This window comes from Myotis nattereri (assembly GCF_964212035.1).
Source record: "Myotis nattereri genome assembly, chromosome: 16".
Lineage (NCBI taxonomy): Eukaryota > Metazoa > Chordata > Mammalia > Chiroptera > Vespertilionidae > Myotis > Myotis nattereri.
In genome coordinates, this window is record NC_138091.1 from 18,557,240 (window position 1) to 18,572,628 (window position 15,389).

Genomic DNA, 15,389 nt, shown 5'->3' on the forward strand with positions numbered 1-15,389 from the left:
CCCGGTTTGCACTAGCCACCACCCAGAACCAGAGGTAAGTCAGGTCTCCTTCCTGGGGCTGGATTGGAATACACTTCTCAATAGCAGTGTTACTAACATTTTGGGCCAAATAACTCTTTGATGTGAGGCACCGCACAATGTTTAGCAGTATTCCTGGCTTCTGCCCACTAGATGACAGCAGCACCCCCAACCTTGCTGTGACAATCAAAAATGGTTACAGGTGATGCCCAATGTCCCTGGGTGGGAAGTTGGGGGTGGGGTGGGGGAGGTGTCCATGTCTGAGAACCTCCGAGTTAGATGTCTATTTTTAAGACACTGCGACCTAAATGCTACCAGAAAATGCCCCTTAAGTACTTCACTTTTACTCTTGGGGCCTTAAATGTTTGTCCTTGGCTTAGAAATATTTTTTTTTAGCATTATCACTCTTTTCTAAATAAAACAAAAAATTTTTTTTCTTCTTGTTTTCAAATGGTTTAGCTCAGTTTTAACCTCTAATACAATAAACATCAAAAATACAACCCACCAAAACAAAAGCTCTTGAAGAGGGTAAAAGGAGTTCTGAGTCCAAAAAGTCTGTAACTCACTGCATTAAATAAACAAAAGTATTTCAGCTTAATGGACACAACTCAAAGTCTGGCTAAATTTTTTTTTTCCCCCAGAAAGGAAGGGAAAGGGAGAGAGAAACAGAAACATCAATGATGAGAGAGAACCACTGATTGGCTGCCTCCTGCACACCTGACACTGGGGATTGAATCCTCAACCCGGGCATGTGCCCTGACCAGGAATCGAACCGTGACCTCCTGGGTCATAGGCCAATGCTCAACCAGTGAGCCACGCCAGCCAGGCAAATTTTTTGAAGCACAATATTAAAATAAAATAACTTGGGCTTCCTCTATAGTTAAACTTAAATATAAAATACTTAATAATATGTCATTCAGTTTCTAAATTTTTGGTAAATCGCTGACACAGTATTTCATGGAGCCTCCAGGCTTGAGCATCAGCTCTTAGGGATGCGTGCTTTACCTGTTTTAGAGTCAGGTGCGTTTGTGTTGCTGCCCCGCTGAATGAGTCTCGCTGCAAAGCTGTTTTCATCAAATGAAGTCCCATTGACCACAGGGAGGTCTTCGAAGGGGTTTACGGACTGATCGGATGACACAGTGACGTACTGCACTGCGAGCCACAGAGCTGTGCTGCCCTCGTGGTCTTTCAGTTCTAAGTCTAATCTGAAACAAGGAAGCAATGTGAGCAGCAAATGCTTTCTTCAGACACTGTCCTGACAACAGCCTCATTCTTTCCTTAATATTTGTTGAATGACTATTTTTTAAAATTTACTTTCAATTATTAAAATTTACAACACTAAAAGACATTTTAAAAATTATGTTTCACTCACAATCCCACCCTCACAACTGCTTTTTCATTTCTCCGTGTCTCCCTACGTACTGTTTACACTGCAGCAACTGATTGAACACGTATTCGTTCCTGGCCACGATGGACAAGTGTAAGGGAGTCCTGCAGGGTGAAGGAGGAGAGGTGTCAGTCAGGATGGCTCTGAATGCACACAGAAGCCGCAGCAGGAGGCGACCAGAATCACCAACCACAAGAACGTCCACATTTCTCCACTGGCAAACAGTGTCCCAAAACCATGACCAAGTAGCAAAGAATGAAAATGGGTTTGCTTATATGTTACCCTTTACTATTCAGTAGCCAAAAGGATAAGAATAAAGGAAGAGATACAGTCTCCAATTAAATCCTGACCCTTACTGATTGTGCATATATTCATGTTTTTAAAACATCAGTTTCACCCTGGCTGGGTGGCTCAGTTGCTTGGAGTGTCGTCCCATACACCAAAAGGTTGCAGGTTTAATTCCTGGTTAGGGCACATACCTAGATTTCAGGTTCGGTGCCCAGTTGGAGCGTGTACAGGAGGCAACTGATCCATGTTTCTCACATCGATGTTTCTCCCCATTCCCCCTACCCCACCGTAGCTTCCTCTCTCTAAAAACAATAAACATATCCTTGAGTGAGGATTAAAAACAAAACAAAAAAAACCAGCAGTTTTTATCATTCCATAATTTTCTGTTGTACTCAAAAACATTCAGAGTGGCAACAGGGAGGAACTAATTAAAGTGTCAGTTAACCACACCTCACTGTTTTATTTAGCCCTCGAGTGCCCCAAAGGAGATGGCACTGCAGTGCACAGGGCCTCCCCGACGGCCTCTATCTCAGAGCTACAGGCTGCCAGAGCTTACTGCAGCTGGCAGGGGTGGGGACAAAGAATCAACAGAAGAAAAAAAAGAATGCAATTATGTTTGGGTAATAACATAATTATCACATGATATTGAGAGTTCATGGAGATCCACCTTATTTAAGTATTTTGTCCATCACACAAATCTCTTTCCCTATTCTGACTTCACACAACTTTTATTTTTTTGAGAGGGTTTTCAAAGATATAAAATCCTGAGTTGCCATGATGAAAAGTGGTGATTTAGATGGCTTCACTCCCCTTCACCCCCCCGCCCCACATGGCTGTCCCAAAGACAGGCAGCCCTTTCTTGGATTCTAAACCACAAGGAACCGTCAAGTAAATATTTCTGGGAAGGGGCAAATGGTATACAACTGCTACTGTCAAATTTGCAAAGGGCTGTGCTGAGGAAGAAGTGGCAAGCTGTGCAGATAGTTGTCTAAATGGAAGTATTTGCAAGAAGGTAGAACTGGGTTTAATATACAGAATTTCCCAGCAATTACACCTCACAGAAATAAAACAGACGGCCTTGAGATGGTGTGCTCCACTTCTTCAATTTACCCAAGCAACTCTAACAAAGAGGCTAGAAGAAGGTTCCGTTGGAGCAGTTGAACCAGATGACCACTCTGATGATGACAGAAATCGCTTAAAAATCCAAAGACCTCAGTTATCTAGAATGGAAATGGTTTCCCAAAATGCCTCAGGCCTTAGTCATGTCTCTCATTTGTGCAACAAATGAGTGTTTGTGACTTGAATAAAAATCAGATTGAATAATGCCAACCAAAGAACATCAAGTCCCTGTCTGCCAGTTACATGCCACTGGGAATGGTGCTAAGAACAGTCTGTTTGCTCGCCCACTTACCTGCCCTTGCTGTCCTGCATGTTGGGATTGGCACCAGCCTGCAGAAGGGCTTCTGCAATCTGTGCCATTGCAGACATCACATCTGCTGAATGTTTCTTTGAACTGTATAATGCCACCAGGTGCAACGGTGTCTCCTGGGCACTCAATGTAGCAGCACTGACGTGGGCCCCATTTTTAATGAGGAAAGTGGAAGCAAAGACATCTCCTTGAAAAGTAATAACAGAAGTAGTGGTTACATATGACAAAACCCAGGGCAAGTTATTCTGGCCAATGTTGCCTCAGAAAGGCATCATTCAGCAACTGCAGACAAAGAGAAACAATTGGGTGTGTCTGAGCGGCACCTCTCTGGACACCTGTAGGAGGGAACTCATCATTGAGACCACAGAGTTACACTTGAATTCAAAAGACTTTGTTCAATTTCTGATTACCTGTTATCTGTCCTGCCCCTCACCACATACCACTTCACTATCCTATATAATAAAAGGCGAATATGCAAATTGACCAAACAGCGGAACGACCGTGACGCGCACTGACAACCAGAGGGAAGGTGCTCAAAGCAGGAGCTGCCTCCTGGTGGTCAGTGTGCTCCCACAGCAGGAGCACCGCTCAGCCAGAAGCCAGGATCACGGCTGGCAAGCGCAGCAGCAGCGGTGGCGGAAGCCTCTCCTGCCTCTGTGGCAGCGCTAAGGCTCCCTCAGAGGACATCCCCTGAGGGGTCCTGAACTGTGAGAGAGTGCAGGCCAGGCTGAGGGACCCCCCCCCCCCCGCAGTGCATGAATGTCATGCACCAGGCCTCTAGTTTAAGTATACCAGACTCCTATCATTCAAAAGCCTCTTGTGATCATCAACTTTCAAAAAGGGTTCCAAGATTTTTCCCCAATACAATTTATCTCCCTCTTTCATTTCCTCATCAGTCTATACCTAAGTAACACATACCCTCAACCTGCTGTATTGGCATACCAGTTCCTCTTCAGAGTAAGACCACATCTGATTGATTTATTATTGCCCAAAGATTCTTTTCCTTTTCTCAATCTAATTACATACAAACAGTCTTAACAAAAAGTTTACAACTGAAAATTTGAAGAAAGAATCTGTACACATTGCTAGTTCCACAGCCTTAACTCTTGGAGCATTACAGGTAGAAAGGCTAAGTAGGACTATTCACACATATCAGACTGAAACTGAGTAACGTACATAAAACCCAGTAATTTCAACAGCTGAAACCACCATTTTTGTCTACTTGGTGTTCTGTGTGAGGGAAAAGAGCTACCTTGACAGACAATCTTGACAAAAGGCCAAAAATTACATTTCGTGAAAATATTAAAGGTATACATTTCTGGAACTATTGTGTTATATACCAGCAAGAAAAAGCTGATTCTAGATTGGTTCTGTGAATACATAGTTAAGTTCAGAACCAAGCAATCTGACCAGTGGCAATTTAATATTAAAAATACTGTGGAAAACCAGTTAGACTATCTTGTCAAGTTAACTTGGAGGATGGTAGGAATTAAGCAATTAAGTTTGCTACAAAATTAAAGTTCAATCTTCCTTAGATTGAATTCCATTTATAATTCAAAACATGCATAAATCACTACACATAAAATTAATGTTTCTTAATGAAAATAAGACAAGAATGACAATGCATCATAAGATAATAAACTATTAACAGAGAAACCATCCTATATAATAAAGAGGTAATATGCAAATTGACCATCACACCCTCACAAGATGGCTGCCTATGACCAGGCTGGCAGGGAGGTTAGTGAGGAACAACCAAATGACTGAACAGCAGGCTGTGTGGGGCGACCAGGCCAGTGGGGGGGGGGGGGGAGGCAGTTGGGGGCGACCAGGCTGGTAGGGGTGGTGGGGGGGAGTTAGGGGTGACCAGACCAGCAGAGGGGGGCAGTTGGGGGCAACCAGGCTGGCAGAGGGGGCAGTAAGGGGTGACCAGGCCGGCAGGGGGGCAGTTGGGGGCGACCTGGCCAGCAGCAGGGGGCGGTTATGGGTGACCAGGCTGGCACACAGAGGCAGTGAGGGGTGATCAGGCCAGTGGGGGGGGGGGGGCGGGTAGTGCAGTTAGGGGCAACCAGACAGGCAGCAGGTGAGCGATTAGGAGCCAGTGGTCCAGGATTATGAGAGGGATGTCCGACTAAACCGGCAGTCAGACATCCCCCGAGGGGCCCCGGACTGGAGAGGGTGCAGGCTGGGCTGAGGGAACCCCTCCCTCCCATGCAAGATTTTTGTGCACCGGGCTCTAGTCCAGTTATAAATGCACAATGCATGCTATGAGACATTCCAGCTGGGTGGAGGCAACTGTTTTTTCAGTGGCCTCCACGCAGCACAATTAGCTCATAGCTGGGAAGTCTTTCAAATCAAACTCATCCTCCCCTCGACAGTCCAGAGTACATAGCTAAGTCATCCCAAGAGCTCATGGGATTCAGAGGTACTATCTGTAGAGTCTGTCCCCATTTCACCAAGGTTTAGACAGGACTAATTTCTTGCAAATCACATCCCTCTTTAACTGGAAAATCCCAAAACTGCACAGCAACCTCCCAGGTTGACCTGCTGGTCCCATGATTGTTGATTATACTTCTTAACTTCGCTGGAGGTCCTGGGATGAATGCCACGTTGTGAAAGATGCCTGGGAACTTGTTCAATATACCGATAATAAGCAATGGTTCTCTTTCCATAGTTGATCTGTTTTGTCTTTGCATCTGGACACTTTTATCTGTTTCTAATTCTGTCCATATTATAAATGCACACTTCTCTGAATCACAACTTCCAGATGATGATTTTCTCTTAAAGTCACTAACGAAAGGTTTTCTTTTACATCATTCCATCTTCTTCAACTATACTTATGCAGCCTAAACATCTAGAATGGGGCTTAGGATTTCAGGAGTGGCAAAGCTCTCAAGTCTGTTATCTATATTCCTGTGCTCATTTCCATCTGAATATATGGGTTTCATCTGCTCTTCAGTGAACATGAAATTTCAAAATCATTTGGTTTTCAACACTCCCAGGTACTTTCCTCCAAGGGACCATCTTGTTGGAGAGGGTGAGCTCTTGTACTGAGGTGGCTAGGCTACCACAGGCCCCTCAGATGCTGATAGAGCATCGGCCTGCGGACTAAGGGGTCCCAGGTTCAATTCCAGTCAAGGGTACATACCTCAGTTGGAGGCTCAATCCCTGGCCCTGGTCGGGGCTCGTGTGGGAAACAACCCATGGATATGTCTGTCTCTGTGTCTTCCCCTCCCTCCTACTTTCTTTCAAAAATAATGGAAACGTATTCTCAGGTGAGGATTAACAAGAAAACAAAACTAAACAAAAAGAACAGAACAATGGGAGGGAATAGAAAACACCAAAAACATTGTTTATAAAGTTCCTGTCAATAAGAAAACCTCTAATACATTGTAAAAAGATTTCCATCAAAACCATTTCAAATTAAAACTGTTTAGTGCTTAAAAGTTTCAGTTACTTCATCACCTCATCTACAACACTGTCTGGTACATGAGATGTTATAATGACTTGACCACATAAAAATAGTCCTAACAACACAGTTAACATTAAAAACAATCCGAATACATTTTTTTCTTTGAATGCAGCTTCCTGATAGAAGTTATATTCAGGGAACAGACAGTAACTTTCATTACTTAATTAATACAAACTGTGTCTCATGCTGCTCCTGTTGGTGCAAATCTACAAATAGACGGGAGCATCCTATTTAAGAGACCTGTTGACTGATGCTGGCTGTTAAGAAAAACAGCACATATATAGATACATATATATTTTAAGAAGGATTCATCTTCTTGCCCAGATGCAGCTAATCAGAGTGATGGCATCCCTTCTGTGGACTCACCTAGACACTGACTGCCTATTTCATTCTTCACACAAATTGACTGGACTAACTTAGTTAATAGAATGATCACGGACTATTTTGTTTACAAATGTGTCCAGAACCAGACTTAAATCTTATATATGAAAGATATTCACTCTTATTATAAGAAACTTAAAGTAAGGTTAATAGCTCAAGTTGAGGAAGGAAAAGTGAAAAAAGTTCCTACAGGAATTGGAGCTACTAGTTGTGGTACTCAACAAAGGGCCCAGGTAAGAACCATGGGCTGACCCTACCACGTGGTAGTCACTGTGCGAGGTGTGCTGCTAACAATGTCTCTCATGCTCAGAACAATCAGTAAAGAGAAATGCTTCCCACTTCACAGATGAGAAAAAGGAGACCAGGGTGGTTAAGTGACTTGTCCAAGGCCAGAGTAGTCGATGAGCCAGGATTCAAACCTTGGCACATCCCATATCCAATGCCAGTGCTGTATCCACCACACGGTGCCACACTCTCCAAAGTTAGCAGCAATCAGATTTATCACACCCACACTGTAATCCACTGGCTTATAAGCAAATGATAAAATTCAGAGTGGAAGAATAAATAATCTGAAAATAAGCATCAGGAATGCATCACCAATTCTTGGCAATTCTTGTAACTAAGCAATCACCAAAATATTTAATAACTCACCAAAGATGTTTTTTCATCATACACAAGAATTTAACTCCCTAAGAGGAAAGAAACATAATTCTGAGATTGTTTTTGTAGTAACATTTCTATTTATTTCCAAAATAAACATCTCAGTCATTAAACAGTATGGGAAAGAATAATTCCCTATGTGGAAACTTTCCCCACTAAACACACACCCAGCGCTAAGCACCAATGGCTTTGCACAATGCAGAATAGTACTTGGGAAAAATGCATCTGCTCTCAACACTGATATACTCTAAGGATTTCCTTCCCAGTGATGAACAAATTTTTCCTCTCCATCAGCCAACAAGCTTAGCCCTCTAACGCATGGCTTAGAGGGATGTTTATATTGTTAAAACCTTTGCCCAAAAAGGATAAAGCCACAGCTACAACAGAACCATATTTGAAGTTACTACATTCCACCGACAAGGAACAACTTGTGAATGGCAAAAGTACAGCAGAGACGATGATAGTGTAATAATAATACATAATTGAATGGGTAAATATGCATGACTAAGATGTGGAGGAACCAGTTCACTCTGTCTTTAATATCCACATTTAAACAAAACAGTGGCCAAGTACTTTAATCAAGTCATCTATCCCTCTACAAAATGAAAGCTTTGGCATTTTGTTGTTGGTGGAGTGTTGTTGTTTTTAATCCTCACCCTTTAATGTTTTTATTGAAATTAGAGATAGAGGAAAGGAGAGAAACATCGCTGTGAAAGAGAAGTATCAATTGATTGCCTCCTTTACACACCCTGATAAGAGATTGAACCTGAAACCTATAACCCGTGGAATCAAACCAATAACCTTTTGGTGTATGGGATGACACTCCAACCAACTAAGTCACCGGGCCAGGGCAAGGCTCTTGCATTTTTGAAAGCTTTCATTCAATACTGGAATGCTACCTGTCAAAAATGACTACTAGAAGAAGAACAAAGTTGGAAATATCACAATACTGAATATCAAACTATACTACAAGACCAGTGTAATCAAAACAACCTGGTACTAGCATAAGAACAGGCATATAGACCACAACAGAGGGCCCAAAAATCAACCTACACCTTTATGCTCAATTAATATTTGACAAAGGAGACAAGAGCATTCAATGGAGTAAAGACAGTCACTTCAACAAATGGTGCTGGGAAAATTGGACAGAATACATACCAAAAAAATGAAACTTACACCATACACAAGAATAAACTCAAAATTAATAAAAGACTTAAATGTAAGTTGCAAAACCATAAAAATCCCAGAAGAAAACATAGGCAATAAAGTCTCAGTCACTTCTAGCAACAACACTTTTTTACATGTTTTTATTAATTTTTAGAGAGAGAGGAAAAGAGAGGGATGGAGAGATAGAAACATCATTGATTGGCTGCCTTCTGCATGCTCCCTACAGGGATGGGGCCCAAAACCCAAGCATGTGTCCTGACCAGGAACTGAACCAGTGACCTCTTGGTTCATGGGTTGACGCTCAACCACTGAGTCACATCAGCTGGGCTCACAGCAATATTTTTGCCAATATGTCTCCAAGGGCAAGGGAAACTCAAGAAAAGATAAATCAATGGGATTATATCAAGCTAAAAAGCTTCTACACAGCAAAAGAAACCATCAACAAAATGAAAAGAAGAGGCAGGCTAGAAGGGTCAATGGAGGGAAAAAAGGGGACATATGTACTACTTTCAACAATAAAGATTTATAAAAAAATGAAAAGAACCCACTGTATGGGAGAACATATTTGTTAATGATACATCTGATAAGGGGTTAATTTCCAAAATTTATAAAGAATTTATACAACTCAACACCAGGAAGCCAAACAATCCAATTAAAAAATGGCAAAGGAACTAAACAGACACTTCTCCAAAGAGGACATACAGATGGCCAAGGGACATATGAAAAAATGCTCAAGGTCACTAATCATCAGAGAGATGCAAATTAAAACTACAATGAGATATCACATCACACCTGCAGGTGTGATGTGATATCAATAAATCAACAAACAACAAGTGCTGGTGAGGATGTGGAGAAAAGGGAACCCTAGTGCATTGCTGGTGGAAATGCAGATTGGTGCAGCCACTGTGGAAAACTGTATGGAGTTTTCTTAAAAATTAAATTGCCTTTTGACTCAACGATCCCACTTCTCGGAATTTATCCTGAGAACTCTGAAACACCAATCAGAAAGAATATATGCACCGCTATGTTCATAACAGCAGTATTTAGCATACCTAAGATTTGGAAACAGCCCAATTGCCCTTCAACAATGGATAAAAAAAAAACTGTGGTACATTTACACAATGGCATACTATGCAGCTGTAAAGAAGAAGGAACTCTTACCCTTGCAAAGCAAAATAAGCCAGTGAGAGAAAGACAAATACCATATGATCTCACTAATATGTGGAATCTAATGAATTAAATAAACTGACAAACAAAATGGAACCAGAAGCATGGATACATGGAACAGACTGGCAGGAGCCAAAGGGAAGTGGGGAGAGGGGTACCTGGATAAAGAAGTTGAAGGGATTAGCTAAAGAGCATATATACAACTCCCATGACATGGACAATAGTGTGGTGAAGGCCAAAAGAGGGGGGAGTTTGGGGGTAGGTGGAGATAGGCAAAGGGGGAGGTGGGGGAATTCTGCAATAATTATCAACATTAAACATTTTTAATTAAAAAAAAAAAAAGACTACTGCAAAGTTGAATCAGGCAGAATCCATTTGGGACTTAAGAATTAATAAGGCCATGAGAAAAAAAGACAAAAGGTATTTTTTCCCTCGAAAAGCAAATTCATTAAAATTAAAATGTTTTGACCTTAATTCTATCACTTCTATATTCTCCCACTATTAATGACTATGTACTCAAAATAAAGCTACAAAATATAACTTTTCTAAAACAAAATGAAACTTTATCACTTTGACAGGACAGAAGAGAAGTCTAGTTTGTAAAAGTGACAACCCTGAATCCAAGAATATGTTTAAATATTTGTGGTTTTGGTATTTTCCCTCTTACAGTAACTGATACAAGTTAAGTCTTCCTAGCACAATTCCTGGAAAAGATATTGAAAAGCAAACAAATCAATTGCTTCCAAGTAAAAGGTACTTCTGAAAACACCATCTCTCTAGCCTTTCTTCCGGGGGCCCTGTTGACACCATGAAGAGCCTAACCAACAAGGCACAGGCAATAGCTCTTTAGTCCTTCCTTGACCCACTCACTGATGACAAATTCTAAATCATGTAGTCCTACGAGTACAGACTCAAAAAGCCTTTAAGAATCTGTAGAGCCCTAACCGGTTTGGCTCAGTGGATAGAGCATCGGCCTGCAGACTGAAAGGTCCCAGGTTCAATTCTGGTCAAGGGCATGTACCTCGGTTGTGGGCACATCCCCAGCAGCTGATCGATGTTTCTCTCTCATCGATATTTCTAACTCTCTATCCCTCTCCCTTCCTCTCTATAAAAAAATCAATAAAATCTTTTTTTTTTTTTTTTTAAAAAGAATCTGTAGAACAGGGTCGGAGAATATTCAAAAATTACTTGGATATAAGTAAAATTGCCTGCAAAGAAAAATATAAAATACACTTCTTCCTACCTCTTTGGATTCCTTTATGTAACAAGCTCCAGCCATTCTTGTCTACCATGTCCACATCAGCTCTGTGACTAACCAGCGTGGTGGCGATGCTCTCTAGGCGCCGTGAAAGAGCTAGGTCTAAAGCAAGGTCTCCATTTTGATCCAATTCATTCAGCTTCCCAGGGAGCTGCACAGATAAATTTGTGAATTAGCATCGAGCCAGTAGAGAATGCAATTGATCTTAATCTCTCCCACCTTGACTCTTAAATAGCATCTCTTATGCAAATATCAAAATTTAACTTATTCCCCAAATTCAACTGAATTCTATAACTTCTCTCAGGCCTCCTCAGGGCACATACTTTCAGGGAGCACAGAAGCAATGGAGAATCACGGAGCAGATGCAAACACCATGGAAGACAGTACAAGGACCGAGGGGGAATGCAGACAGGGCTAGAGGAACACAAGTGCCAGGCTGAGGTTCAGAGAGCCCAAAGGGAATCCGCTAATGTTTTCATGAACGACTGTGGCTTCACTATTTAATTCCTCCTGGCATTTTTATGTCTCCCTCACACACTGGACACCCAGGATAAAACATACTACACTCCCATCCGTCAAAAGCAACGGCATTTCTCCTACGGCAGTGTGGTGGGCAGAATACTAGCCCCCAGAGATGTCATGTCCTAATCCCCAGAACCTGTCATCTTCTAGGATGAAAGACATTTTGCAGGTGTGATTAAGGTTAAGGACCTTAAAAAGGGAAAGAGCATCCTGGATTATCCAGCAGGGCCCAACCTATTAATCACATGAGCCCTTAAAAGTGAAAAAGAGAAGCAAAGAGTAGGTCTGAGAAATGTGACACGAGAAGAACTTGATCCACCATCACGGACTACACGGAGGAAGGGGGCCATGCGCTAAGGAAGGCAATTGCCTGTAGAAGCTGAGAATAGCCCTCGGCTTATAGCCAGCAAGAAAATCGGGACATTGGCCCTATAGCCACAAGGCACTGAATTCTGCCAACAACCTAAATGAGCAGGAAATGGACTCGCCCCTACAGCCTCCAGGAAGGAACACGGACTGTTCTGACACCTTGTACTGGACTCCCAAAGTACAAATGATGAGATAATAAATTTGTGTTTTTTAAGTGACCAGTTTTGTGGTAATTTCTTATTACAGCAAAGGAAAACTGAAACAGATTTTCGTATCTAGAAGGTGGGTTCTGCCGTAAAAACTACCTACAAGTACGGGTGTGGCTCTGGATTTGGGCAATGGGCAGCGGCTGGAAGAATTGAGGAGCACAACAGAAAAAGCTCAGATGCCTTAAACAAACTCCTAGGAGAAACACTGCACTAAGGACTGTGCCAGTAAGGGCTCAGAGGGAAGTGAAGAGCATTCTAGAGAAAAACAACCAGAGTGTAGTTTGGGGAAAAGGAATGAAAATGGAAAAAATAGCTACAGTACCTGTGAATCCATTTCGATTAGATAAAGAAAGACCACATCTTCTCTCTCCACTTTGATAGCTTTATGTAATGGGTACTCAGTCTTGGATTTGATCATTTTGTATAACAACTGAGCACTCATGCTGCTGAAGTCCTCTTTTCGCAAGTCATCCTAAGGATTAAAAAGACAGTGAAAAGCAGAACAGATTCAATATATCAAAACAACTGATACTCACTAAGAAGCCCTTAAAACAGTCTGGCCCTACTTTAAGGAGCTTAACATAGCCCAACTCATTTAATCCTCACAAAAACCCTGTGAGGTAGGTACTGTTATCATTTCCATTTTGCAGATGAAGAAAGAAAAGCATAAGGAGGCTACATGCCCTGCCCGAGTCCACACAGTGATAAATGGCTGAGATGGCATCTGGAGCCACCAGGCCCACCTCCCAAGCCTGTACCAGTCACCACAGCAAGTGCCTGCTGGTGATAGAAAAGCACAACACTGCCGTCGGGCACGGAGCAGCCATGAGGAGCCTCCACAGGACAAGTCCTTCGCCCCACCCCACACAGGTGGCAATTCCCTAATTAATCAGAACTTCCACACATCATTCACTCCACTCAGTCACAACTGATCTCTACTACTGCAGATCTCTAAATTTAAACCTACTTTAGCAGAAAGGTTACCATTCCTGTTTCAATCCTTTAAACCCAATTCTTTTAGACACTTTGTGTTGTTGTTGTTAATCCTCACCAGGGGATATATTTCCATTGACTTTTTTAGAGACAGTGGAAGGGAGGGGGAAAGACAGAGAGAGAGAAAAATCAATGTGAGAGAGACACACATTGACAGGCTGCCTCCGGCACACACCCCAACCAGGACCAGGACAGGGGTCGAGCCTGCAACTGAGGTACATGCCCTTGACCGGAATTGAACCTGGGACCCTTCAGTCCACAGACCGACATTTTATCCACTGAGCCAAACTGGCTAGGGGTCTTTTAGATACTTTTGCTCACAATGTTGTTGAATACCAAATAATTCACAAAAACTAGGTTATAAAACATAGCATTAGCCATGATTCTTTAAAAATGCTAAACAGACAACATAAAAAGAAATACAAAAACTACTCTTTATGATGAAAGCTACTAAAAAGGGAAAATCTAAATTGAACAGTGCGCTCCACAGGATGGAGAGAGCACAGGAAGCCCAACGCAATGCCATGCTCTGCAGGCCTGCAGCTCCACGGCAGCTCCTGCTCCAGGGCCCACAGCCTTGACTCCTGTAGACGGAGGGTAAAGGCAGGTGCACCTTTGCTCCAAGCCTAGTTCTTGACTTGAGGTACTTGCCCTTAGCTCTGAAATCAGAACTATGAGACTTTGAGAGCCATAAAGATTCTCACAGCCCGGCTGGTGTGGTTCAGTGGTTGAGGACTGACCCAGGAATCAAGAGGTGCGATTCCCAGTCAGGGCACATGCCTGGGTTGCGGGCTCGATCCCTAATAAGGGGTGTGCTGAGGCAGCCAATAAATGTTCTCTCTCATCAATGTTTCTAACTTCCTATCCCTCTCCCTCTCTAAAAAGCAATTAAAATGTATTAAAAAAAAAAAAAAAGAATCTCACAGACCATATAATGCCACTACTTAGCCTCCAACTTTGTGATAAGAAGAAACCAGGTGTCAGAGAGGTAACTTGCCATGAAACCAGCTCTCACGCCCAGGTCTTCTGACTTCCAGTGAGGGTGCTTTGTCCACAACCCCTCAACCTCTCACTCACCCAATGACTTGCAATAATTTCCGCGCAGTAGTTCATCAGAGTGCTGGCATTTAGCTCCTCTGCGGTCTGATAGAAGCGAATACAGTTCCTGACATTCACCAGAGACATAACACCCTTCTCACATCTGCAAGAGAATATTAATAATGAACAGTATTATTAGGACAAATATACTCATAAATTAACAAACCAAAGCAATAATCTGTGTACTGGTGGCTATGTCCAATAACACTACAGTGTAAGGGTAAGCGAAGTGGTTATGAATAAATAACAGCTGAGTTACCATATTGTAAAAGTACTAGTATGAAATTATATTGCTCATTCTGGCCAGAATCCAAATAACCTGTAACTACACATTAAGCATAATCTCCCAAATATAGGGGACAAAACTGCAGTTCCCACTAGCACATCTCTATTAGGCAATCAATGCGGCTTAGAAATAGCTTCAAATATAATGCTTTATGCCTCCACATATTAACAGACTCTTAAAAGTCCTCCTAAAGGATGAACTATTCGTTTTGTGAATTATAACTCAATAAAGCTGTTTAAAAAACCCACACACAAAAGAATCTATCATTTATAGAAACAAATGAGTGAGTACAAGCCATAGTAAACCAAGACTGTGAAAAGCTGGCTGCAATGGATGTCCCCTAAAGCCTGGTGACAACAACAATGATCACTAAGAGAACAACTACATCAGAGAAGATAGGGCTGTACACAGGCGAGCAGGCCTCTGGTAGCACAAAGCAGGCAAACACCTGGCCTAGAAGATGCAGCGTGGGGGAGACCCAGGCTTCTGCTACCCCACATTTCCTGGAAACCTTAGTGAGCCTCCTCTGAACTGAGTCTGGGGGCAAGGAGGAAGGAGGCTGGTGGCAGGATCCTTCCATCTCCCTTGCCTGTACATTTCTCTCCAAATCAGATTTACCTCCAAGGATAGCAGAGAGGCCTAATAATAGCGTTAGGGGTATTCCCTGACACCCCACCATTGGTTT

General features: G+C 42.4%; 1 protein-coding gene across 2 annotated transcripts in view; it reads right to left on the reverse strand.

The window, feature by feature from the left end:
• The window catches only part of ANKFY1 (ankyrin repeat and FYVE domain containing 1), a 67,046-nt gene that overhangs the window by 22,839 nt on the left and 28,818 nt on the right, over nt 1–15,389 (reverse strand). For both annotated transcript variants that reach the window (XM_081110637.1, XM_081110638.1), the window contains exons 5-10: nt 14,398–14,521; nt 12,650–12,799; nt 11,213–11,378; nt 3,105–3,309; nt 1,441–1,509; nt 1,024–1,223 (exon numbers count right to left, since the gene is read on the reverse strand). In XM_081110637.1, coding sequence (XP_080966763.1) covers nt 1,024–1,223; nt 1,441–1,509; nt 3,105–3,309; nt 11,213–11,378; nt 12,650–12,799; nt 14,398–14,521 — 914 coding nt within the window. The remainder of the gene's footprint in view (nt 1–1,023; nt 1,224–1,440; nt 1,510–3,104; nt 3,310–11,212; nt 11,379–12,649; nt 12,800–14,397; nt 14,522–15,389) is intronic.